The sequence below is a fragment of the Pomacea canaliculata genome, linkage group LG12 (genome assembly GCF_003073045.1).
Source record: "Pomacea canaliculata isolate SZHN2017 linkage group LG12, ASM307304v1, whole genome shotgun sequence".
NCBI classification, from domain to species: Eukaryota; Metazoa; Mollusca; class Gastropoda; order Architaenioglossa; family Ampullariidae; genus Pomacea; species Pomacea canaliculata.
The window spans coordinates 1,360,192-1,386,571 of record NC_037601.1 but is presented as its reverse complement, the minus strand read 5'-3'; the positions used below and the strand labels follow the sequence as shown (position 1 = coordinate 1,386,571).

The 26,380-nt window shown below is 45.9% G+C and overlaps 2 protein-coding genes across 4 annotated transcripts; both read right to left on the bottom strand.

Annotated features, from left to right (window-relative positions):
• Positions 1–112: 112 nt before the first annotated feature.
• LOC112553238 (lamin-A-like) lies at positions 113–15,648 on the bottom strand. Of its 3 annotated transcripts, none has more exons than XM_025220331.1 (14): positions 14,824–15,648; positions 6,627–6,705; positions 6,105–6,288; positions 5,785–5,848; positions 5,568–5,643; positions 5,020–5,115; positions 4,695–4,838; positions 4,356–4,499; positions 3,931–4,028; positions 3,652–3,724; positions 2,404–2,992; positions 2,035–2,136; positions 1,570–1,676; positions 113–1,284 (listed from the first exon to the last, which is right to left on the bottom strand). In XM_025220331.1, exons 1-14 carry the CDS (start codon positions 14,883–14,885, stop codon positions 1,216–1,218), a joined length of 1,887 nt encoding a protein of 628 aa, XP_025076116.1. In that variant the 5' UTR covers positions 14,886–15,648; the 3' UTR covers positions 113–1,215. The 3 variants fall into 3 exon arrangements, with proteins under 3 accessions (XP_025076116.1, XP_025076115.1, XP_025076113.1); XM_025220330.1 differs by lacking the exon at positions 14,824–15,648 and adding an exon at positions 12,183–12,578; XM_025220328.1 differs by lacking the exon at positions 14,824–15,648 and adding an exon at positions 8,979–9,599.
• A 5,287-nt stretch (positions 15,649–20,935) lies between these two features.
• On the bottom strand, positions 20,936–26,356 carry LOC112553162 (derlin-1-like). Its single transcript, XM_025220203.1, has 8 exons — positions 26,090–26,356; positions 25,468–25,579; positions 25,114–25,178; positions 24,737–24,763; positions 24,185–24,280; positions 23,425–23,477; positions 22,262–22,372; positions 20,936–22,059 (listed from the first exon to the last, which is right to left on the bottom strand). Exons 1-8 carry the CDS (start codon positions 26,246–26,248, stop codon positions 21,927–21,929), a joined length of 756 nt encoding a protein of 251 aa, XP_025075988.1. The 5' UTR covers positions 26,249–26,356; the 3' UTR covers positions 20,936–21,926.
• Positions 26,357–26,380: the final 24 nt, after the last annotated feature.

Genomic DNA, 26,380 nt, shown 5'->3' with positions numbered 1-26,380 from the left:
ACGTCACTATACGTCATTTGTCACGTTCTATTTAGACAACGTCCATCATTCGCACGCTTTCATCTACACACGCGCCCAGTCCTAGCACTGTGACTAGATCCATGACAATGCACATGGGTGTTTATTTACTTTATTTTTGCGGTGCTACAGACATTGACATCTCATTCTTTGGATTTCAGTACAAATGTACACACCTTCTGTATACATGTGTGTACAGTGTTGGGAAATGGACCATAAAAGTGAGCAAATTGAGTAACACCTGCGTGTTGTGTGGCCGATGTGTCAGGCCTCTGTTAAAGCATTATGTCAGGTGTGTGTTCAAACACTTTGTCAGAACAATCATGTACAGTTGTAGTGTGAGCATATGCAACGGCAAATCTGCTTAATATTGACATGGGTGATATCTGATCCAGGGTTAGAGAATTCGAGAGGTAAATACTTTTTAAACAACGTTTTTATAAAGAAGAAATTTTCTTGTATCTCTAGAATACAATCAAAATTTGCACAAATAACCACTGTGCAATAACAACAACTACAACAAATGGCTGTTTCCTCGCATTGTTATTTGCTGGATCATTTGACTGGTTGGGTGACCAGTGTCAGCAGTCTGTTTTGCAGACATGCTTCCTGCACCAGCAAGACTTGCATGTCACTTTGTCCATTTTGTGGATGTTTAATTTAAGATGGACGGATATGCTTTGAAAGGAAGGAAAAAACTAGGAACAATGCATCAGCAGTCTCCTGTACACTAATCAACAGTTCATGATATTTATAGCATCTGTCTGTTTTTTTTTTTGTTCCACACCACATGCTAGATTGAGAGTTGTTTTTTTTTTGTCTTGTGACTTGAGAATAGTCACAAAAATGTGTATAAATCTGAGTGGAGTAACAGGTGTGCAAAGGTGCAATGCAACTAACTTGCACGCTCCATTCATCGTCTACCCTTCATGCCATTGGTTTGTCAACACACAATCCTTGCCTAGCTCTTCTTGACCCGCTTGTAGTCCACTGTCCCTCAAATACTTTGCCATCCAAAGAACAACAATCCCTGCTGCCTGAAGGACTTAACGTGCATGGAGGTCCAAACAAGTGATGACAAGAGTGACAAGATGGCCTCCATAGCGCCAGGATAATAATAAAAATAAAAATTAATAGGATGGCTTGTAGGCTGAGGTGACGTGTCACACTAGAGTTCGCGTCGCTGCCGGTTCACTTCTAATCGCTGCCTGGATTTTTCTTGAGGTGTCGGAGCAACAGGCGACTGGCTGGTATGTACTGACCGCTCTAGAGACAACAAAAAGCATTTGTTCATTTTAGCGTGCGCTGGCAGCTTTAGCAGCAGTACAGCTTTGGCTTATTTCATATCAAGATCTTAGCAACAGGAGAAACAACACGCAGTTGTTATATTGTGGAATTAAAGCTCTGCGAGAAGTGTTTTAGTTCGTTTGAACGATCTTTGTAGTGAGCCCAAGCCTTCAGCATCTTGCTCATTGTGGCAGCCCTCCCCACTTTACCCCCACACGCGTTAATCCAAACCCTTTAGAGGACTTGGCCAGGTGTGGCGCTCACCTTGACATCAAGCACGGAAGTCAGGTCTCGAACCCTGAAGAACTTGGCGTGGTTGTGGGGTGTGAACATGTAGCGTCTGCCCTTGAACGTGCCGTCGTTCTCGCCAACTGCAACAGTCACGTGACACCACCTGCAGTTCAACGCTCTCGTGATACTTCAATGTGAACAAGTGAACAAACTTTTCCCTTCTTCGCCTTACACAGAGAAACGGGAATTATTGCTTGGGGAGACCGTCAAGGATGGTCAGAGCCCCGGTGAAAGAAAGAGAAATCAGCTGCAAAACTGACAAAAGAATGGATGGTCAGTCCGGTCCATGCAGGACCAGGTTACCGCATCTCAAAATAAATAAAAGAGAAAAGTCTCGGCGGTGATCTTTGTCAGCCGCTGAATTCTCTCCCCCTGGCTGACCAGCATGGGATAAATAATAATAACGAACTGTTGATGATGAAGGTGACAGGTACTCACTGGCGTCGTCCAGGCGGAGGCCGACGTAGGTGGCGGTGTCGTGGGTCTCGCTGTCCAGCTGACCGATGTACTTGACCATCCCAGTGTACACCACGGCTTGGGCTGCACACACACACACATACTGTACTTTATACCTCCTCACCATTCCGTCATGAGAGACAAGGAAGTCGTCCCCCCTCTGTCGGACTCGATCATTTACCCACAAGTGTTTTGTCGTTTACCGAGGGAGTGATCGGGAGTGACTGTAGCCTTCCTTCATCTACTTAAAATGCAACTGTCCTTTTCGTACACGACTTTGAAAATAAGAAAGGAGCAGCTTTCCGTCTACTATCGTGCACGTTACTGAGCGAGAGGGTGAAAGCAACTCACGCTTCTTGCGGCCGTAGCGCGGTGGCTTCTGGGTGATGGTGAAGATGACGCGGTCCCCGACGGCCACAGCGGCCGCTAGGATGTCGTCTTTCTGGCGGGCGGTCAGCTGAGCTCTGGCCAATAGCTTGCCTTCGTACTCGGTGTCCAGCGAACTGCAGGAGTCCACGTCACTTCCGTCGTTCGTGACGCACTGCGCACCCACCAGCGCCGAGTAGGGGCGGCCGCCAGACTTGCGCGGAGCGAGGCTAGAGTGCGCGCGCACCCACTGGCTGTCGCCGTCCTCAGCTCCCCCTAGCGGGTAATCCAGCCAAGGCTGGTATCGCGTGCCAACACGTGTTTCCGGTCGGTAGGGGATGGCCACGCCCTGGTGGCCGTTGGGTTTGGCGGGGCGACACCTGGCGACAAGTCTAGGGTGATCGTTGACGGAGGCGCTGCGACGCACGGGGTGAACCACGGCCGTCCTGTTGGCTCTGCCCTCTGTCTTCTTGCTGGTGCTGTCCCCTAGCGGCCAGCGCTCCGAGATCTCGGTGTCTCCATTGTGCCACCCGCCGTGAGGCTCGGGGTCAGCACCCGCCTCCCTACCACCGCCCTGCACAGACAAGACATCTTCCCTCAACATAGAGTGGTTCACAATGTCAAGGCGTCACGTGGTGCTGGGGGTCTGCAGGGTGCGGCCAGGACAGGAATTCTCCACGCACAGGACGCTCAGCAGACAAAGACGGGAGCGGGTCATCTTGCTTACAGCATTTTATTTTCTAATGACTGGGTAAAACAGAGCAAGATACTGTGTCCCCGCCTCTGTTCTTGAGATACACGCCTACAAATATCACCAAACACACACAGAGGTCAGCAACAGACACGTCAGCATTGTACATGAATCAGTTTGCGCTGTCAAGGTAACAGCCAATGAGAGCTGAGATCGTACGCGAGAACAGGTGGCGAGGAGTATGTCTACGATTTGGGGGAATAATACCTTCCTCTGTTTTACTCGGTCACTGTCAATAAAAAAGTGACCCAACTTGACCTTTCATTTTGAAGAGTCAGAAGGACACACCTGCTCATCCGACCTAATCTGTCGCTGGGATGACCATCGCAGTCTCTGATCACATTCATGGCTGCTTCCCTAATGTGTGATACGTCCCGTTATCTGGCGTGTAGGAGCATGAGAATATATCTGGTGTGGCTTGCAATGCTATCTAGTGTACATATATATATAATGTAGGTTGTGTGTGTGTTGTCAACACGTACCTGTGTGGACCACGAGGTAGGCGTGGTCACACCATGCTGGTGATTGGCGGACTGTGATCCGTCGCCGTCAGGCCTAGAGAGAAAGTTGAGGTCAAGGTTCAGCATTCTTTGTCTGAGGGAGAGAACTATTACCGAGTTTCAGTCTTTCCCACAGTCCCCGCCATCTTATCATAAGTTTGTTATGATGTAGTTTGACATGGAGATCACTTTTCATCCCTTACGTGGTTAACACTACTTTCCCCTCCCTTTCCCCGCAGTGGAAGGCTTGTGGCAACTCACTCAGTCTCGGACAGAGAGGCCATCCGGGAAATAATCTCTGTCACCTTTTTCATCGCCTCGTTCTTGTCGCTTGTTCTCGACAGCTCCTCGATGATCTCCTGCAAGCATGTGCAGAACACTCTCAGAACCAAGTAACCATAGCAACTTCGAGGCCAACGGACAACAACTGTACTGTGACAGAATCTGACAATAACACGGAGCAACACAATAAGGTAGTAACATCCACATGGACTGCCAGCAATGACAGCTGCGTCAACATTGAAAGCGAAGATTGAAGGACGACCTAATGTGCCCCACCCCCTCTCCCCTTCCCTCCCTCTGTACCTCTTCCTTAACCATGTCTCCACCCCACCCCCTCTTCCCTCCTCGCCAGTCTCTTAACCCATCTCTGGGAGGGAGGAGAGGAGGTCACAGTGATGGCTGACCTTGGCCTGGTCAAGCGCCTGGCCTTTGCGCATGAGCAGAGCGTCCTTGCCCGTGACGAGGCGTTTGAGTGACGTCACCTCGTGACGCGCCAACTGCAGCTCGGTGCGCAGATGCTCGCCCTCGGCCTCGCTGCCCTCCAGCTCCTGTGACAGCAGGGCACAGTGTGATGATGATGATGATGATGATGATGATGATGATGATGATGATGACACTTAGACAGAGCTGATGTCATTGACTGAAGCTAATAGACAGCTTGACCTGCGAGCGGGGTCATCAGAAATAAAAACAACGACAAGACCGATGGCAACATTCAGAAGACGAGGAGGCCTTGAACTCACCCGCGCCCTGTCCCTGAACTCTCGGACAGCCTTGCGGGAGGTCGCCAGCTGCAATGTTTGTTCTTCCAGCGCCTTCTTCAGCTCGCCGATCTCCTTGTTCCGCTCCTCAATGTCGTCCTTCAGTTGCGGGATCATCTCCAGGCCCTAGTATAGAGCAGAGGACGTTCATGTCAGGGTTATGTCAGGCTCTACTATAAGACGCAGGACTCTATCATGCACGTGTCCTAGTGTCAGCTACTGAGAGCTACTGAGCTACTCTACACTCTACAGACTACAACCATCAGGGTGACATTTGCTGGCAGCGCCCTCGGAGATGGCCGCTCACCTTTTCAATATTTTCATTCTTGATGAGGGCGTGACGCACTTGCAATTTCAAATCTTCAATTCGTTGCTCCAGCTCGGAAATCTTCTTTTTGGATTGCTGCGGTGGAAAAGACAGGAGAAATAAATAGTGAACTGACATCTTCAGTCGTCCTCTCACTGTTCTGTCTCTCTCTCTTCCCGTCTCTGCCACATCCGTCACAAACTGTTTCTAGGTTGCACGCACATGACAAACATTCTTACGGGCGACTAAAACAATAAGACAAAAGAAAACAAAATGGACAACAGCAACAACAACAGCAACAACAACAACAACAACAACAACAACAACAACAACAACAACACGTATTTAAGAGCAGGAGCAAAGTTCTGTCCACTTCCTGTAATTCTCGGAGGTCATGAAAACGCGACAAGATCCACGAGCAGAGCAAACCTTTCTCTACATGTTGACCTCTACACTTCCGTGTGAACACTTCGCTAGTCGTGGTGTGAACATCACTTGTGAACAGCACTACATCTACAGTAGGTGTGGCCACGGACAACCAGACTTACTGCCAGGTCTTGACAGGAACGGTCGTACTTGTCTGTCAGTCTGCGGATCTCACCATCGCGCGCTCGGCACTCCTGTCTGTGACAGAAAAGGTCACAGAGTCACACGTGGATATGTCAGCGCTTTCAGTTTCGGCCAATGGAGAGCTGGGACTATTTGATAGCTGGAAGACAGAGACAGAGATGGGTGGGAGGGAACAGCCAAAGGGACTAAACTCACTGGCTATTTTCCAAGTTTCGTCGCGTTGACTCCAGAGTTAGCTCCGCTTTCTCGACTTCAGACGCTGTAGACAGACATGTGACCGATGACGCTCGAACATCACGTGATCTTAATTCTTAATTCAGAAAGTATTTACAGGGTTGTTGTTTACTAGGCGCCTGTTACCCTGAAGTCCCTGAAGACCTACCCGATTACTGACACACATCCCACACAAAAGATTCTCTCACATCACTTGTTCATGCCCCAACACGACATGCATCTGCTGGAGCGAGTTTCAATGTGACTCAAGGGTGGTGTGACAGCAAACGACTCCTACCTACCTCTTATCTCCAGGTTTCTCATGCGGTCCTCCAGGTGTGAGTTGGTCCGCTCTAGTTTTTCTATCTGCTCCGTCTTTCGCTTGATTTCTTGTCGCAGCTTCTGACACGACTCGTTGACTTGCTGCACCTTGAGCTGCAGCTCCCCCACACTCGCCTGCAGCTCCTCCGCCTGCTTTTTGGAATTCTGAAACACACCTCCGACATTCAAGACAGCGCTTGGTATTCTGAAACTAACTTTGGACATTCAGAATAAAATATTTTGGAATTTTGAAACAGATTTGCAACTTTAAAGACAAAATTTCGCATCCTGTCCACTCATGCTCTTCAACTTTCTCCTCTGCGCGTGTCTGCATTGTTTTAAAGCAGGTACATGTACTTGAAATATTCTAACATGAAATATTTCATAGATTTCTTAACACCTAAAAAGTGGTTTTTGTTTGCTAAAACTGTTAAGGTTGTACAACTGGCGTGGGAGTCGGCCACAAGGTGTGTTTAGCTGAAGCCTTGCCTCCTCCTACAGACCTGATTGTCGCTCTGTTCGTGTTCCAGCCTGGCACGCAGACCCTCCAGCTCCTCATTTCTGGCCTTCACCTCCTTCTCCCTGCAGACAAGATGAGACGTTGAGACAACTGAGGTCTTTGAGACAAGAAATAAGATGATAACTCTTGTGTAGAACTGAGGGAAGATAATTTAGTGAGAGCTTAGCTGTTACATCGTCGTCTCATGCTGGAAAATGGCGTTGCCGTGGCAACAGACATTTTAAAAAGAAGGAGTTGTGCACATCTTGTCCCTCTCTTACTTTATTTTATATCGCGACCTCAGCAAGAATAGGAGCGTACACACAGACCACATATGCACTGCACGCACACTGTCAAACACACACACACACGTGCATGCTAACAGCCACGCCCACAAAACAACGCGCTACTGCTGCACTCAGTGACCTTTTAGCATCGTACTTTCCTTTGTACGGGAAACTGCACATTTCTGGTGGAATTCAATCAACTGTTGCCAAGCAAAGCCAGCAGAAGCCATGTCTAGTCTGTAGACCAGTGTTTGATGCCAGCTGTCGCAGACGACGCGGAAGAAGAGGAGGATTTGAGGGGGAAAAGAGAAAGGTCAAAGGTAATGAGGGAGGAGACTTGTCAGGTGACCAAGGGGTGGCACTGGCTTGTGTACAAACGACCTGATTACCTGTGGCTTCACGGCATCCACTTCCGCTGACGCACGTGCCGTTTGTTTTTAATGACGAAGGAGTTGGGGGTGGGGCGGGGGAAGGGTTGTGAAGGGGTGGGGGGACTGACTCAGCCAACCAGTCTGCACGAGAACCAAAGTACATCTTCAAGCAATCAGGATGGATGGAGGAAACAAGAGAGTACATCAGCGACCTCGCTACTGATGAAGGTCTGAGGTGGTTAGTCAGGTCTGTACTTCACCGGGTAGTGGCAAGACACCCAGCTCTCCATGTCTTCTACCGGGGTAGTGGGTACAGTCTGGGTATACACTGGCCTGAGTACACGCTCCGTACTATGTGTACATCACTGTGTCATGAATGTGTCATTTCAGGCAAAACCTCAATTTCGTGTAAAGTTTATTAGACACACACACACATCCACCTCCTCACTTCATCTTGTAATACAGAGTGAGATCGACTTCTGGGAGTGCAAGAAAGGTTTTTCCTCCGCAGACTGTAGACACTACATCATTTACATGCAGCTTGTGTGGCACGAGGTACCTGGTCCCACTGTCAAATCACAGTGAAGAAGCGTCTGTGTGTTGTCACTAGCCTGACACAATGATGACTAGACAGTAGTTGAAGGGTCACCAGATAAGAAATGTTTACTTTGAGAAATTTTCAAACTATCTAAAATTTGTCGTAACAAAGCAAACAAATTCTTTTTAGTTTTTCATGATTTGTGAATGCTGTCAGTTATGGAGAAGAAAGATGTACACGGACTGTCCACAAGTCATTTAGTGTGTATTGCCCACGACATGTAGGTATATGGCGGGTGGATGAGTACATGGTCCCAGGTATGTAGGTGTGTGGTGAGTATAAAGGGTATATGAACTAGTGTAATGGTGCGTGACGAGGTCGCTATATGAACTTTCTGTTAGAAGTATTCGACAGGAACACGACGAGCGAGTGTTGTTATTGTCCACTTGACAAACCGGGTGCCAGGTAGGGACATACACGCAACATTGCTCCTCACCCGGCTGAGTGCATCCACCCGGAGTGTGAGACAAAGACTCTCTTTCACTGATGGCAAGCCGCTTCACGCATGGCTGGTCATCTGACAGAATGCAAAGCAGTAAACCTGGTACTTACTCACGTAAATGTCACCCCGGGTAGAGCGGGGGAAATGCACATGAAAAACTCTTCCCTGTGCGACAAAGCTTCTCAAAAGAAGGATTCCCTCTCTGCCAAGTTTTACTCTCTTTGTTCGAGTGAACATGAACATTAGGGTGGGGCAGCCATTCGGTGCGAGTTATATTGCTGTGCAGAGTGAGTGAGTGAGTGAGTGAGTGAGTGTGAGAGAGAGAAAGAATGTTTGTGTCTGTGACTGAGGCACCACCACCCGAATAGTCATAGTACAACAGCTACAAGCAGGTCTACCATCTACCTGTATCTGAACACCCAGTCCTGCGACTGCTGACCTCTTGGTTCCTAATCCAGCAACGACTTACTCAGGGAGCTAAGCGGATAACTGCCTCCTTCAAATGGTGACGTCATGTCGTCTGCAGCCACAGGCGAGACACCTTTAGGGAAGACAACTCTGTGGTACGTCACTCTGCGAGAGATGGATAATGGACAATGGATAATGCCAAATCTCACCTGTAAGAGAGACGAGAGGAAAAGTGCCTGTGAACGCCCACCTGTTCCGCTGTTCCATGAGAGACGAGGCCAAAGCGTGGAAACTGCTGCGAGGTTTCTGCATGCTGCTGTCCCCCCCACTGGTGCTACTGGCACTCCCAGCACTCAGCCGTGCACCTCCTCTGGCACTCCCGGCACTCCCAGCGCCTCTGAGACTACCAGCACTACCAGCACCTCTGGGACTCCCGGCACTACCAGCACTACCACCACTACCACGTCCTGCAGCTCTAGGACTGCTGCTTCCTCCGTTGAGCGCGCTGCTGTCGGTGGAACCGGAAGTACTTCTCGAGGCAGTCACCACTCTCCGCCACAGAGTTGTCCGGCCGCCGCCCTGCTCCATGACCGCCTGCGCCACGGGTGGGTTCCAGGTGTGACCCGGGGCAAGAAAAACTCAGGTGTCGATGCGCAAAGGAGCATGCACCACGCACACACGCTGCAGTGCCCAGCTCGACCTCTGACCCGGGCCATGCCGCGTGCGGACCACCCTCCGCCGCAGCGCCAGTCTTCTGTAGACGCGCGCACACGTCACGAGCCACGTGACAAACATGGGTGCGCACCTTGTCGGCGTCGTCCTCAGCAGACTGATGGCACCAAACACCTCGGCTATATTGGCAACTGGCTTAGGGCGTTGGCTGCGCCACCAACCGGCTGAAGTGCCGGCGAAGGGGACATAAATCCTTGAAAAGAGGATCTTGGCTTGGGAGCTTTCTCCCTCCCTCCCTCCATGTCTTTCAACATGACGGGGTTGGGTTGGGTGGGGTAGTGGTGGTGGTGGTGGTGGTGGTGAAATTTTCCTTTGCAGGCGAGGTACCGAGTCTGGCAGCACCGCGAGGCCATTGGTCAGTCTGCCAATGACGTCACTTCCTTCACGCGCCTCCGCCTGACCAAGTCTTCAGGAGAACTGCGACAGAACGTTGTCTGCTCCAATCAGTCAAAAGCTTTGAAGACCTCAGAGGTCAGAGGCTGAGTACATGGCAGCTACAAGTACACGACGGCCACACGACACCGAGTACACGAGTACAGGACCGTCAGGACGCCCCCACAACCTGAGGGAATCAAAGCTGGAACTGCGGCAACCGCCATCCTTGTAGATGGTGCATCGTACCAACTGTTTGAACGTGTTTCAATGTGTCAAAGCTGCTCAAACTCCAAAACGAGGCTGACTTTAAACTCAGTTTGTACTTTGCATCACGACATATGGCGTCTGACAAGATGTTTTATTGTTAACGAGAAAGGTTTGATGTCTGCTGTGATTTTATTGTCAACTTTCGATCTCTCACGTGATTTGAGTGAAGCGAAATGTGACGGGAAGTTTGTGAGCTGACAAACACGTGCACGGCACTGTGAACACTGAACGCTGGTCGGATGTTGCCATAGGTCATAGGTCACCAGTCAAAGCAAAACACATTCGTTTCTGTTGTCTACGTCAGCGGTGCCGCAGTGTCAAGCACTGTGAGTCTGTGAGGTGGGTTCAAAACTGTTTGCAGTCGAGTGACAGAGACTTGCTCGTCACGGCTCGTGACTCTGTCTCCAGTGGAGCGGACACAGCGCAGGGGAGAAAACACTTTCGCTGGGGGCATCGGGTACAGGCAAGGGAGAGAAGACGTGTGGAGACTTGTAACCTCCGGTTATTTCTTATCTGGAGTGTAAACTTTACTTCTCCCTCTACCGAAATGATCGCCAGACCTGATGTTAAGGTGTGAGAGAGACAGAGACGCACCGCTCACACTGAAACCATTTTAGGTGGTTGATTAAACTGTAAGAGGTTCTTACAGACCTTTGGTGAAGAGAGTGACAACAGATGTTTATTTACGTGGCGGTAGAGTAAACAAAGAGAGAGAGTTGGGTGGATAGGGTATGACATCCACAGACAGTGGAACGGGTAAATATGACAAGTGGTAATCTTACACATATTTACAGAGAAGTAAATATTCACACAGACAGAGAAGGGAGGGTACATGCCAAGGGATGCTATTCACCACACTCAAATCGTGTGCTCTCCCTTGGTCCCACACTGCTTAATCTCCCCTGAGAGGTTTCCACTGAGTGTCACTGTCTAATATACATATTATTTATCCGCTTTTGTCGCCTCCTGCCCCAAAACATCTGACGAGACAACGACTGGCTTATCGTTGAGACTGGAGATAACGAAAACACACCTGACCTACAGGTGGCGCTGAACTGATGACGTCTGTGGCTACAAGGTGGTTGAGACGAGTCCTTGGGCTATACTATAGCAATACACCTTCGTGGAAAAGTCGTCTCAGGTGTGATTCTCCACGAGCCTGGAGCCAAAGCAGTCTTCATGCCGCCAAGTCTTCTAGAAACTTCAGAGAAGCTTAAAGCGCCCTCTGCCATCTGACGTCACGAGCGATAAGGATTCTCCTTCCTTCTCTGTGTCCACGTCTATCGTCTCTCTCTCTCACACGTAGCGGAATCTTCTAGAGCTGAACAGTCTGTCAACTCAGTCTTGTCGATCGTGACCTGTGACCTCTCCTTGTCAAGTTATGAAGTGTCCTAAGCCCTCCTCCTTCTTACTCTCCAGTCCGCAGTCTATCATGTCTGCCTGCACTCAGCCTGGTGTCAGCGAGATTCTCGTCTTTATCTCACGTGATCTGGTCCGTAGTCCACGTGCCTGCTGTCAGGGGCTGACACTAAGGGACAAACTATTTCGAGCGACACAGTGTGCGTGTGTGTGTGTGTGTTCATGTGTGCACGTGTGTAAGGGGACCGTCTGTCCGTGCGTGCACGTACCTTTTACCTGCGCCTGGGAGGCTGTGAGTCCTGACGACGCTACACGACGTGGACAGTGGGGGACATGGACTGCTGGACATTGTGGTGACACGGACAGTGTCTGGACTTCTAACTGTCTCACATTATGATGACAAGAAACTTGCAGCGATTATCATAATAAATAAACAGGATAATAGGATACTGGGCCTGCGGGAATATTGGAATATGAAGATAGTGAGACATGAGACACTGGGATATGAGATATGATATATATATATATAATTATCACAAGATATATAAGTTGCTACATCCTGGGACTGAAATCACTCGGACACCGTGGGACTGGAGAATGGATTGTCAAGTGACACCAGAGTTTGGTGGTGACAGTGGACTAGCTGGACTCTGGGACGTGCGAGCTTGAGATGGGAAATGCTGTTAAAATACAGGGCGCCGTCTAGGAGAAGACAACTCACTTTTTGTCGTCTGCAGCTTGGTCTCGTGCCGCACTCTTGCAGGTGTGAGTCTCCTCCGCCGACCTGTAGGCCGCCATATTGCGCCACGTGGGAGGCAACGCCTGGCCACTCCCAGTCCTGCAGGTCACACGTTGTCCTCAGTTACACCTGTGCACTCAGTCACCTTTACTGACCAATGAAGAATGCAGCGATCCACGTCAGCACAGAGGGTAGCTTCCTCTTTACCTCTCCAGCACTTTCTGTTGTAGAGTGACACCCGAGTCCAGCCAACACCCAAGATACAGCCAACAGACCATATACAGCGATACACCTGACACCCGACACACCGGGGACACTTGCAACACCTGCTTTAGTTTCACTTGTATAGACTTCATCGCGGGGATAGTACGTACCATCATCGACTAACTCCACCCAAGAACTCTCTGATGTCTGCCTCTGGGGGACAGTCACGTGTTCCGTCTCTCAGGCTTTCGAAAACATCCTGCGAACGAGGGTTTAATTGTTGTTTGTCTCCATGTTCTTCAAAACACCGACAGGTGTCACAACACTCGCTTATCTTATCTGGCATGCACGATACCGTCAAGGTGTGCTCTCTGTCGTTCCGGGTGCGGGGTAGGTAGAGAAGAACCAGCTAGTGGTCTGTCAAAATTCTCTAAAATGTCTCGTCAACTTTTCCTCAGTTCCTCGACGCCAAGCTGTCTAAACAACGGAGGTCGACATTGTCCACTTCCCAAAACCAAGCTCATTAGTGTCGGGTAGTTAGCCACCCGGCAGGCCGAGTGTGTTCATAAACTGTCACCTGGGGTCTGTTGCTTCGGTCTGCCAAGCCTACGGACGATGGTTGGTGTCGACTGTAGGCTGGCAACTGAGTTGACACAGCGCGGGGGACCCAGGAACCGTCGACACACCCGTACACAACATTTGCTAAAGTAACTCTTAGCCCATGAGAGAGAGAGGGGAAGAGGGATTACAGAAAGAGAGAAGGGAGTGAGTGAGACAAGCTCGAGTGGGGTGAACAGAACAATTGCTGTGTTGCCACGTTCCCCAGTTGACCTTTTGGGGTCATGTTGTTTGTGTAAGTTGGCTTATGATCGGTGCTGATATGGAAATTGAGTTTGGTGAATAGCGCCCCAGTATAAAGAACTGTTTTTGTGACTATAAATATAACTTTAGAATTAATTTTCTATTATAAATGCTTCCTTGGCGACAAGTTTTGTTATAAAAACCGCTCAGTGACCCCTCCCTACACCGACAACAGTCAACACCGACAACAGTCAACCGATTTTACATTTTGAATGACGGGACCGCAGCTGGTAAACAAGAGGAGGAGCTTTTCAACTCCAGCGGAAGGTCAACATGTAAGAATATTGTATAACATGTGTACACAATAATATACAGTTCACATTCTTTGGCGGTTTGTGCTCTAAATTCAGGAGGTTAAAAGTCTGTCCATACCCTGATCTTTTGTGATGTGTCATCGGGTCAAAGCCTTCAGGTGCTTGTAGCCAATAATTAGCTATCAAAACTGTGAAGCGCCCCTCGTCTTAATATTTGGAAATACAGTCTTACACAGATGTTAGCTATTTACTGTTTGAAAGAGGTTAGTTTATAACGCAGCTAGAGTATCATCCAGTTCCCAGCTAATCACACCATCTAAGATTATTCTTCATCCCCGGCTAGTTCACCTCCCTCCCAACTCGCCCCCACTCAACATCTCGCTCACCCTCACTTTCTCAATTGTCCCCGAACCTTAGTGAGTGCCGAAGACAAAATCCTTGGGCTTGATGAACAGATTACTGAGCAGTGAATGGACAGGTGGTTGCTGTAAGACCTCAGCGCCTTTGACCTTTGCTCCGGAACTGGCAGAGTAAGCGGGTGGACTGGCGTGTCGGGTAACTAGAATAAATTGTTCATTTTCATTAATGCTGTCAGTGTTCACCCGGACACTGCTTTGCATCTCTACAGATGTTATCTAAGTCTTCTCTGGGGTCATCTGAACGTTTGAACGGGTATTTACACCCTCCCACCCACACACAGACACATCTGTCACAGATTGAGAACACACACACAAACACACAAACACACACACCGAACAGCAGAGCGACTGGCGGGCTGAGTGACCAGCAAATATTTAACGCACCCTTTGGTGTTAAGACATGGCGGAGTGTAGGAAAGACAGAATGAAAGAAACTAAAAAAAAAAAGAAGACACAAACAGGCAAACACACGAATTCCCATTGTCACCTTTCGTACTCCGCCATCCCGCGTGTTGTAGCCAGGATGTTGTTAATACAGCAGTTTGTCTCCTCTTGTCTTCCTACAGCATGAGGTCAGGGGCGATAAGTGGCCGCAAAGGGGTGTCACTCTCTAAATCAATCCTTGCTTTTTTTTCTTGCCCTTGAGTGGCAGCTTGACAGTGCGATCAGTTAGTAATTAGTCGTGTTGTGTTTTAGTCATTAGTTGAGTTCTGTCACATTGCAGACGGACTTAGAACATGTTTGTAAGACTGGAAGAGCGGAAGGAGAGAGTAAGACTGTGTGTGTGTGTTGGGGTGGGTTGATGGGGATGTACAGGTGTGTGTTCCTGTGTCCCCGAGATTCGAACACACCAGCATGCACACAGACACCACGTGACCAACCCACCTGGCGCCGTCGTGACAGGACAGAGTCGATGCTCGTGTGAGGGAACTTTTGCGTTGACTCATCTCAGAATGATCCCGAGAAGTCCGAACACCTCCAGGTCAGCTCACCAACAGTCAGGACACCAACAGTCAGGACACCAACAGTCAGGACAACTCTAGCAGTCAGAACACTCCTTCACGTTCTTCTTCACCAGTCCAGCAGTGTCCCACTGTTCCACTGGAGGTCACCACGTGCAGACGATAACTGCCAGGTTCCGCCAGTCACGAAACATGAAATCTCGACTAGAAATCCAGGAGTCACAAGCTTCCAGGACGAGTCTGAAGCTAGAAAATACTGGCAGGGGCTTCATGATGGTGTTTCCAGAAATCACAGAAATCCGAAAAGCCCGTAAGCTGGGTGGTGGTGGTAGTGGTGGTTGTGGTGGTGGTTGTGGTGGTGGTGAATGTCAGAAAGTTTTCGACTTTTTCCTCCCAACACCTGCCGACTGCGGCTTCTGACGAGAGGAGCGACACCTGGCGACACCCGGCCATCGACGGGTCGGTGCTTGCGACCCTCTCCTTTCTCTCGTACCCTCTTCATACATATATACATACTTTCACACAGCAGGGAGGCCTGACCCCTTTCCATTCCATTTAGCGCTGTCACCTGTGCCGTGTTCCAGGTAATAAATACCTGGTCTCCTCGTCACATCAACCCGCTCCATTAGCCATTCACAAACACCACTCGTCTACACGGGTGCGATCCACCCTGGTGGTGGCGCTGCGCACTACAAATACCATTATACCCATTATTAGTATTAACCGCAAGTCTGCCTCGGGTCATCCACCCAACGATTTGTTCAAGTGCGCATCCCTCACATCACTACTTGTCAAACAGCACATCACGGTGTCAACAGTTGTTTTTAATCACTTTTGTCAACTGCCACTACTCAGTTGGTCACATTTCACATGGCATTTCACATTCACATGCCAGCCACTGGCATGGCCAGAGAAGTACCCGGTTATTGAAGTGAAATGTAGAGAATGTGTTGGGTGGCTGGCTGAGGGATTGGAACGCTTATCTTTCATGTCTTCCCCGGCGCTCATCGATGATGGGGCACGTGACACAACAAGGAATGATCTGCCAACAATAGACGAAAGGTGAGTGACATGTCGCTTCCAGTCGGCGGCCAGAACCTGTTTGTCAGCCGCTTGGAGTGTCAGTGGCCATGATTCTCACCTGGAGAGTTTTATTGCCTCCAGTCGTCATCGCGCCATTTGTCAGGCGGCCATAAAAAAGCAGGCGGCGCTAATGGAGCAGACAGGGCCACAGGTACCACAGGTGCTACAGGTACCACAGGTGCTACAGGTACTACAGGTGTGCCACAGGTGCCATAGGAACCACAGGTACCACAGGTGTGCCACAGGTGTACCACAGGTTCCAAAGGTGTGCCACAGATATGACAGGTGCCACAGGTATCACAAGTGTGCCGCAGGTACCACAGGTACGACAGGTGCTACAAGTACCACAGGTGTGTCACAGGTGCTACAGGTACCACAGATGTACCTCAGGTGCCACAGAGCCACTGCCACGTAATATCACAAGACTGAAAGTGTGTGGGTGGAAGGGGGGTAGGTTAGGTGGGGAGGGGCTTCTGATGGCTCCTCTGTGGGAAGGGAACATGGTTGAACACGTAGTCGGGCAGGGAATGTAGGTCAGATCAGGTGTCAGGTGTTTACCTGCAAGTCATCATGGTACCTTCCTAGTTTGGGTTGATAGCGCTAACGGTTTTTGTCCTCACCACTAACCCCAGGATCTCAGTAATAATCCCACCATACCTTGCCTACAAGAGGTGGGGAGTGTTTTGGGGAATACGGGTGGGTGGAATTGGTAGCCTGATGGCTTGGTGTGGAGGACAGGCATGGGGGTGTCTGACACGTCATCATTCCCCAGGAGGGAAGAGAATCCGCGGAAGTAGAAGTCAAGTGGAGGGTACGGCGAGCTAATGAATGAGATAATGAATCAGTGGACATGACGGACCTCACGAACAGCTCTCACTGCAAAGACTGGCGTAAGAAAGGGACACGAGTCGTTAGGATTATTCCCAAGAAAGGACATTCTAGCTGGACTCTAGTTACAGAGCCAGCAGTCTTATCAGCTTCCTGGGCACAGTGATGTTGGGAGTGATGCTCAATGACCGCAAGGTCGACCACCGCCTAGCTTTAGACCGGGTAGCAGCATACCCGAACAGTTCCTCAGATGTCGGAAAATTATTTTTTAAAAAAGCAGCTGCAACATCGGCAGGATCAGCGTTATGTCAACAGGCGTTTCAAACGTTTCACTAGTGTATGAATACTGATGGTATGTCGTGAGCAACATGTAACATTGGAGAGTCTGACCTCACGAAGCGGACAAGAAAGGTCACTGAGCGGCGACCTTTGACATCCACTGCGTCCAGGTCAGCCAAAGGTCAAGAACATGAATTAATGAAATAAGCGAATAACATATCGACATGGCACAATTTACCAGACCAAATGACATGACCAAATCAACTTGACACCTTGTACATCAGCATAACACGCCACTAGCACATCGACATGACATGACACTAACACACCCACACAATATGCCACTAGCACATCGACATGACATGACACTAACACACCCACACAATATGCCACTAGCACATCGACATGACATGACACTAACACACCCACATAATATGCCACTAGCACATCGACATGACATGACACTAACACACCCACATAACACTAGCACATCGACATGACATGACACTTAGTACAATACCCTTGTAATATGCCACATCAACATGACATGACACTAACACACCCACATAACACGCCACTAGCACATCGACATGACATGACACTAACACACCCACATAATATGCCACTAGCACATCGACATGACATGACACTAACACACCCACATAATACGCCACTAGCACATCGACATGACATGACACTAACACACCACATGACACTAGCACATCGACATGACATGACACTTAGTACACACCCACATAATATGCCACATCAACATGACATGACACTAACACACCCACATAATATGTCACTAGCACATCGACATGACATGACTTTTCGTGAGCATTGACAAGTAACTTCATGGCACTGGCACGGCAGATATCTAGATAAACAGAGATGTCATACTTGCTTGGCATGACACTAGTTTATTGCAATAACAAACAACTCACAACAACACAGGACTGAGTCAAACGACGAGAAAGGCAGAAAAGAAAGCGGGCAGACAAACATGCAGGCAGGTAAACAGACAGACTGGCGTAGAGACTGAGACGGACAATGAGACTGCTGGCGACGCGAGGACATATAGTGATGATTACAGCTTGTGAACAGACAGACAGACAGACAGACAGACAGACAGACAGACTGTAGGTTAGTCTGGGACTCACAGACGTCTGTTAGTGGCCACGATGCCGGCCAGCACGGTGCCACGGCTTTTGTACGGATGTCGTGACGGTTGCCCCGCTCTGACCCCTGGGTCATGACTTCTGTCTTTGACTCGAGTGGCCTGCAGCACGTCTGTCACGTCTTTGGTCCTCGGGTACCGGCAAGATACCCGGGTTTTGTCTTTGGCTGGAGAGGTCTGGCAGAAGGACAGAAATCCACAGAAAATCTGTGATTATTACACAACATTACTAACTGTGATTATTACACAACATTACTAACTGTGATTATTACACAAATTACTTCTCACGTTGACATCATGTTGTCAGTGGAACCTGTCACACTTCTGGCAACTTGCATTTGGGGGCAGGGGAACTTCTTCTTTCTATCATCAACTTTTGAAAGCGCCTCTCATTCCAACCATTTAATCTTCGATGTCATCGTGCCGTGTCCGTCAGAGCAGCAGGCGAACACCAGGTGGCAGACAACCAACCCCCGGTGTAGCACGGTCCATGCTTTCGCGATGGCTCAGAGGTTAGACTACAACCTGCGACTCACCTGGTCTCCTCTCCTGCGTCAGGCTTGTGACTTGTGTGGACTAAGTGTGTGTGTTGCTATACAACGGCTGACATCCTGTCTCGACATAACGACAGTTTTATGTATCTGGTTCGTTTAAAATATAGTAAATGCTCAGTTTACAAGTTTACTAAGTACTACAGTCTATTCAGGTGTACGTGTAATCAGTAGGCTTACCATTGTAATACAAGGTCCAGTGAAGTCAACCTGCGAAGGTAAGAGAGGCGGTATAAAACAACAGTCATACCACGTGATTCATCAGCTTGTCAATTTGAACGGTGGAAGAAATAAAATAAAACTTTAGCCTCCCAGCCACTGTTCTTGCATCGCAGGTGCAAAATGCTGTCACTCGATGTCATCCACCAAGTATATTTTGTCTGTTATACCACACAATATCATCAGTTTTCGCCCCAAGACAGAAGTTATATCACGAAAAGCAGTTTCCATTCCGAGTCAGAAGTCATATCACTTAATATCATCATCAGATTTCACTCCGATGTAGAAGTTATATCACTAAACATCATCAGCACTTTCACTCTGAGACAAAAGTTGTCATTGACTGTCATCATCAGTGATCACTGACGGCCAGGTTCTCCTATCAGTAACATCTTAGAAGCGCAGACTTGTCTCTGAATATCGCCAGTAATTTCACCTGGCGGACGAGGGTTTGTCACTAATCAGTAACTGTAGGTGGGGAGAGAAGTTGTGCCATCAACAATCCATTCAGTGGCTCTGTGTGCCCTCGCCCTGCACTTACAGTCTTACACCCATTTCTTCCCCTTAAAAAAAGTTTCAGCACAGACCACCCATGCATTAGCACCCGGGTAGACGATTGAGCTGTGATGGAGGCAGGACATGAATCATGTTCATAAAAGCGGTTGTTTACTGGGTGGCTGTATCATCTGAAGACAGACGGAGATAAGGACGGAAACATTTGTATTTCGGCAAATAAAAAGGTTTTTCTTGTCGACGGTGGAGTTCTTAACCACTTCATTTATTGTTGCAAGGTGTGAAGGCGGCTTAAGTGGTCCTGCAACAGGACACCATGCACTTGCGTGATGCCTGACGGAGGTGAGAGGATGGAGGATCATTAGCGGGGGTCGATATTGGATCGATCGACTTTAGCACCTGGCAACCCAGTGCTTTTCCATGTTGCTCGCGGCTCTGCATAAAATGAGCAATCAAGAATAATAACAGACCATCTGAGCCTTATAATTCATTTCAGAGGTAAGGAGAGATATTTGCAGCATAAAGCATGGTAATTACTGTCACGTGGTATACTGATTAGCTCATTCTGAAGCTGTCAGTGGTCTTAGGTCTGGAGGCCTGTTGAAGGATCGTTGTTCCAGTTCTTCAACACTTTTTTCCAAACCGTTGCGTGTAAATACAAGAAAGGTTATTTTAACAGTTTTGGTGATCCAGTACAGCAGAAATAATTTGATATGGTGTGTAATATCACAGCTAGTATTCTACTTCCATGCTTGGTGAAAAGACAACTTCCCCTACAAACCCTCCTGCTCGACAATTCCAAGGGGAGTTACTCTACACACTTGATTCAGTGTCGAGTTATCTTTCTTAGGGTGATGATCTACTTAGGAATCATGATCACCTAATGATATGCAAGCGTGCACACACACACACCCTTTTAATAAAACAAGATCTTTTTGAACACAAAACAGCATTGTTTGTTGTAGTTAATACTATTGCAGAGAAGTGCTACCACTGGTGTTGGACAAGCCGAGATGTTCCTTTAGTCAGGAGGTAAGTGAAGCAGTTTGTTATGACAGCAGGGCAACAGAAGTAAATATGACAATCTACTTGGTAAATACACACCAAGTATGGACACGGTGTACAACTCTACTACCAGCACATTTATTTTTAAGTTCTTCCTCTCGAATTATGTGAGAACTGGATTTTCAGGGTTTTAGCATATTGTGAAACATAATAACAAAAACATTTTTTGGGGGGTAAAATTCTTGCTATTTCTCTTGCCAAGGTTGCCAATAAGCCCACATGTGCATGTGTAAATGTGCTATTTATTAACTAACCCCTGCCCCTTCCCCCATCTCACTCATACATACACGCAACAGTCAAGACAACATACTATGAAGAAGGTTAAATAAAGCAAAATTTTATGCTTAAAAATATTTTCCAGAAATGTTTCAGCTTAATGCTAAATGTGAAATCAAATTGTGTTCTTTCTCATCACAACTCAAAACAACAGCAGTCATGAAAAGAAACAGGACATAAAACAGCTATACTTTACCAGACAACACAGATGCACCAGCCACCTTCTTTCACTCACACGCCATTCAGTTCACTCACTCACAGTTCCTCTCGCCATATTTTTCCTTTTAACAAGACAATTTAAATTAAAATATTAAGAATTTTTACTGCATTTTCACGTGCATCCTGCAGCCCAATATGTTCAAGAACATTACCCCTCTGCAGTGCTAAGCTACAACAGATAATCTACATCTTAATGAGCAACATCACAGAAGTAAAACAAACTACACAATATATACATTGGCCTCAAAAGCCTCATAATTCCAGGTGATGGTAAAGTGAAAGTGATAAATTTAGTGCCAAACAAGATGCTGTCAGATAGTGAGGGATTTTCAAAGACGACACTATTTTAAATTATGAATTATTTTCATGGTCTGTTCTGAAATGCGCTGCTGAACGCCACCTTTTATGGGTTTAAAGCACACAGTCATTTGCAGTATGTACACAGTGACATACCCCTCAAATGCTGATGGAGGATCACACGAGCCCCATGCCACCCTTTGTACAACAGGACTGTACACCTGTCTAGTGGAAGTCAGGTGACTGACACCCCCCCCACCCAACCCGTCTGAGAGAAGGACTGGATTTCTGGTCACACATCCTGCAAGCTGCCTTGCTTTCAAGGGTAACCCGTCTTCATCATCCAGGGTTTGCAGCTCACCCCAAAACCACAATCCTTCAAAAATTTTCTATTTGCCACAAACATTTTCAGGTTAATCACTTAGCAGATATGCTGTTTCATGCTGCAAGTGAAAAGACACCAATGATTTTGGAGACACAGGGGGTACCATCTGCACCAGTCCTCCCCAGGCCTTATTAGTTGCCCCCTAGTTGCTGGCCCTGGCCCCAGTTGTGACGACCACCTCCAGCATTATTTGCTGGACGCCTGCTGGATGGTGCTGTGCCAAAGCCCGCCACACCACCTTGACGATTGGGGAAATATTTATACCTGCAGCACAATCAAGGTGTTAGTATAATTAATTTTTATTATTATTTTTAAAGTACATTATAATTTCTCGTGCCAAGAACTTGGGAAATACATGTAAAAACAATATACAGATAAATTTTTTTATTTGTGCTCTGGCATGAAATAATCATGCAGGTACTCACTCAAACACATGTGTCCTCATGTAAATATAAAAGAAACTCACAAAAATGTGGGAACGCCAAGCAGCTGAGTTCCACCAAAGTCTTGAGGGTATTTAAACATAAGGAAGAAGTACAGATGTCCGACCACAATACCAAACAGCTCCATCATGCCACTGCACACAAACATTATAGGATAGCATAATGTCAAACATTTATAGCTGCATCATAGAATTTTATATTCTTTCCTAACGGTGCTACCCTACACTGTCTTTTATGAGACTGCTAAGAAAGAGAGAATCTTTTCACGTAGCTGTTCTAAACTTTCGCCCCAGTACTACTCCCTTAGCATTGAAAGCACAAGTGTTTGAATTCCTGTAACTGTAATACCTATGGAGAAAGTACCTAATGTGTAATGACACGCGTGTATGAGGAGATTAAACAGGAACATGTGTGAATAAGTAAAAAGCTAAATGAAGAAGAAATAACTTTTTATATTGATAAATATGTATCGCATTTTTATGTTATATTTTTAATGGTTAAAAAAGTCATTATCAGCAGTGAATTGTAGCTATAAAATAAAAATACAATGCTGGAAATTAACCATCTATCAAATAAAAAATTACAGGAGTATATCTTAGAAAACACACATTTGAAATGTTTATTTTTTATTAACAATAATACACACGGAAAAATTAACTCAAATATGCTCACTTAGTAACAGAGAATCAATAATACAATGTAGACTGCAATGATCATTATGGTAATGGGCAACAAGCCCATTAAATTTTGATCTGGAGAAGATTTACTTTCTGTTAAGTGAATTCAGTTTGGACCTTTAATTCTTTTAAAACTTGAGTCGAAACTTCTAAAAAAAGTTTGAATCTGTAAGATTGTATTCCAAAATTAGCTGTTTCATTTATGGGTAAAAAATCACATCTTGATCATGACAACCTTAGTGATATTTCTTCTTTTGACTCGAAGACATGCTAGATTTGCTAACAGAACTCTGCAGTATAGGTGAGTATTTTTCTCCTGCTTTCCTAGTGACAGGTGAGAATGCCAATGTTTGAAGACTTATATCTTGAAAATAAGCATAATTATGTACTCAACAAACAAACTCAACCCAATCATAAAGAAACAATGTAGCAATCATGTTGTCCTTTAAAACTATAATGCTAAAGAACATGCACAAGTTAGCTCAACACATGTACATTTTGTGACTCACCCACTGCCAATGATGAGGTTAAAGGCAAAGAGAACCCAAGGCAGATACATGGCCTTTGAAAAACAGAAAGCCAGTCATGATGAAATATGTTAATAAATTATCTATTACTAATTAGCCAATCATTAGTGACCTTGCTCACACACCTATGCTCCAAGTAATTGCAGAAAATTTGCAAAATGGGAAAGGAAATGTAATCAAACTGGCAGTCTCATTGTGCCAGACAATATGCAATAAACCAGATGTATGAAGACTGATACTTTGTCATTACTGATTACCAAATCAATGGCACAGTTTTACATATGTAAAAAATAGAATATTCGAAGTAGCTTTTTTTAACACCAGACCTCAAGATCACAACAGTCTATTAAATAATGTACACTGATGTGCACTTTTTGCTAATGGTCAATAATCACTCTCCCAATATGTTAATATGGACAGCTGAAAAACTCTAATAGTTTATGAGAAGATCAGAAAATCCCAACAATTTTAAAGGGAAGTCAGAAATCCCCTTGCATTTTGTGGATGGAAAATCCCATGTTTCACATGTGTAGAGCTACATTTATCTGGTAAAACTTGATTCTAGCAAGTTCACACCTCACTACAGTTCACGTGTAGAACTACATTCTTCACCTGGTTAAACTTGATTGGAGCAAGTGCACACCTTATACCTCTTTACAGTTAGCATTTGCTGGTATATGTATTAAGCCTTGTAAACGTATTGTGACAATCTGTCATAACTAAAATAAACGCATATGCTCACCTTGAATCTGGTTCCAAACCAGAATTGCACAACTGTGTCTTTGTTGAGCTGACACCAGACATACAGAACACTCAGGACCAGAGGATCCATCAAAATCTGCCCAGAGGATCATTACACCCAAACTCTTTATCAAGGCACAACATCTAATGCTACAATGGTAACTGTTCTTGCAGTGAGATCCCTAAAATCTGATTCGAGCAAGTCTGGATAAGCTTTATAATCTTTGACATCAGAAATAATATATATGTACTGAAACAGTCACTATTTCTGCTGCTAAGATGGACTTGTGTAATCAGAAACTTGACATTAAGTGTAGTCAGATAAAGCTCACATTGCTGTTACACACATCACTTATTATACATGTAGCTTGTTACACACAAAGCAAAAAACTGACTCTTCCTCACCTCATCCCTGTGACCAGTTAACAAGACAACCTTCGGAATGGGAACTTACTTACCTCTTTTAATTTCATCATTAAAATAAACAATTCTAGTGTGATTCAAAATGTGACATTTTAAATGAACTTGTTGATAAATGTATAATAAAATTTACCATCAGCTCAGCAGCAAGCCCAATTATCTAGATTATGGTTAAGGGGAAAAAGTAAAATAATCAGTGTTTAATGCTTTCAGTCCAAGTGCATCAGAATGATCAAAACATTACTAACTTACTAGTAAAATTTATGTCAAAAAAAATATGCTCTACCTAAGGACTAGGTGTCTGTTGTTATAAAACTTTAGCCTTTTATCTGTAACTCTTTATCACATGTTCATCAATAGTTTGGTAGGATTCATAACATGAATAGGACTTCTTGGAGTACTGCAAAAAAAGTGAGTACATATTCTGCAGGGCATAGGAATAGTTAACAAAGGTAAAGTTGTTGCTGCAAGAGGTTATTGACAAGAATGTCTGCTACATAAAAAGGATACAACAAGGCAAATCCAGTTAAATAGCAGCATAAACAGATAGTCTGCCGGTCTGCCATCAAACACACCTAAGAAAATAAAACAGTAGCTATTCTTTGAAGTTATTAATTAAAAAATTTTTTAAACATTTTTAAAGAATAGGAGGAAATCTGATAGATCTTTAGTCAACTCTAGCAGAATAATGTCTTAAAAAATGAAATAATATTTAAAATACTGCTAATATTAAACTAACAATTAAATGTGACAGTGCATCAGACTCAACAATTGATTCACTGCATTTCATTAAATAAAATTAAAATGAATCCCTTTGATGGTGAGCATGTTGTATGACAGTTATCATGAATATTTTCCTCTAACCTGTTTCAAGTCGGGATGAGTAGGAGTAAAGAAAATATAAATTCATTAAATAGTGGAATCCTCGTGGTCCTGATATAGGGTAGTATAATGCAGCTGTGAGTGGTCGCCATATCTGAAATACACATTTATTAGGACATAACACTGAAACTGTGAACAAAAACCTAGCAATAACACACATCCATATCCATGTATTTGCTGCAGTTTAACTTGATACTAAGACAAGCTGCTAACGATTATTATTAGAGAAGTAAGCCCCAGATTTGAGAATATTTTTGTGCAGTTTACACGGGCTGGTGCATTTTTACCTATGTTGCTGTGTCATTCTACTAGTAAAAAAAAACTTCGATGTTATTCTATTGATTACAGAATACAAGATTTTGAAAGTCTGTTTTTCTTACACAAATCCCTCTGGCAAGAATATAAACCATCTTTAAAATTCTGCGCAGTGACAATACAATAAATATTACTGAGACACGAAATTTTATAATTTATATATTGTGACTAACACCAGTACAATCAATACCTGAAAGAAAAAATAATCCTTAATATACTTTTTTCAATTAAACTGAGGATCTCAATCAGCCACAATGATGGACTAAACAAAGATCAAAAGATATCTTACTTGAAACTTGTAAATAAAGTGATCGAATGATAAGAGCAGCCAAAAAGGATTCAGAAGTCCCAATCTTGCAGCGACCGGCACAACAACGGTACCTGTAAACCAGTACCGAGTAATCTGGGGTATGCCCCGATACCAGTCACCAATATCATTCGATGCCATCGTTCTGAAGTCGTCTAATGCAACGCAGTTGTTTGCGAGATAGTTCTACACCCAGTAATCCCAAGACTGACGTGGCTCTTCTTGCTTTCCTTTTGCACGTTCACGTTGGACCGGAAGTTATTAAAATATAGA

Excerpts from the sequence above, each read along its gene's own strand:
- LOC112553238 (XM_025220328.1), bottom strand. The coding sequence starts at position 9,316 with ATGGAGCAGGGCGGCGGCCGGACAACTCTGTGGCGGAGAGTGGTGACT. Across the intron at positions 3,725-3,930 it reads GCCTCTCTGTCCGAGACTGA|GCCTGACGGCGACGGATCAC; the intron begins GTGAGTTGCCAC and ends CTTTCTCTCTAG. Across the intron at positions 2,137-2,403 it reads GCGCTACGGCCGCAAGAAGC|CCCAAGCCGTGGTGTACACT; the intron begins GTGAGTTGCTTT and ends GTGTGTGTGCAG.
- LOC112553162 (XM_025220203.1), bottom strand. The coding sequence starts at position 26,248 with ATGGCATCGAATGATATTGGTGACTGGTATCGGGGCATACCCCAGATT. Across the intron at positions 25,179-25,467 it reads CTCATCCCGACTTGAAACAG|GTGTGTTTGATGGCAGACCG; the intron begins GTTAGAGGAAAA and ends TTATTTTCTTAG. Across the intron at positions 22,060-22,261 it reads CTTGGCGTTCCCACATTTTT|GTATAAATATTTCCCCAATC; the intron begins GTGAGTTTCTTT and ends ATTGTGCTGCAG.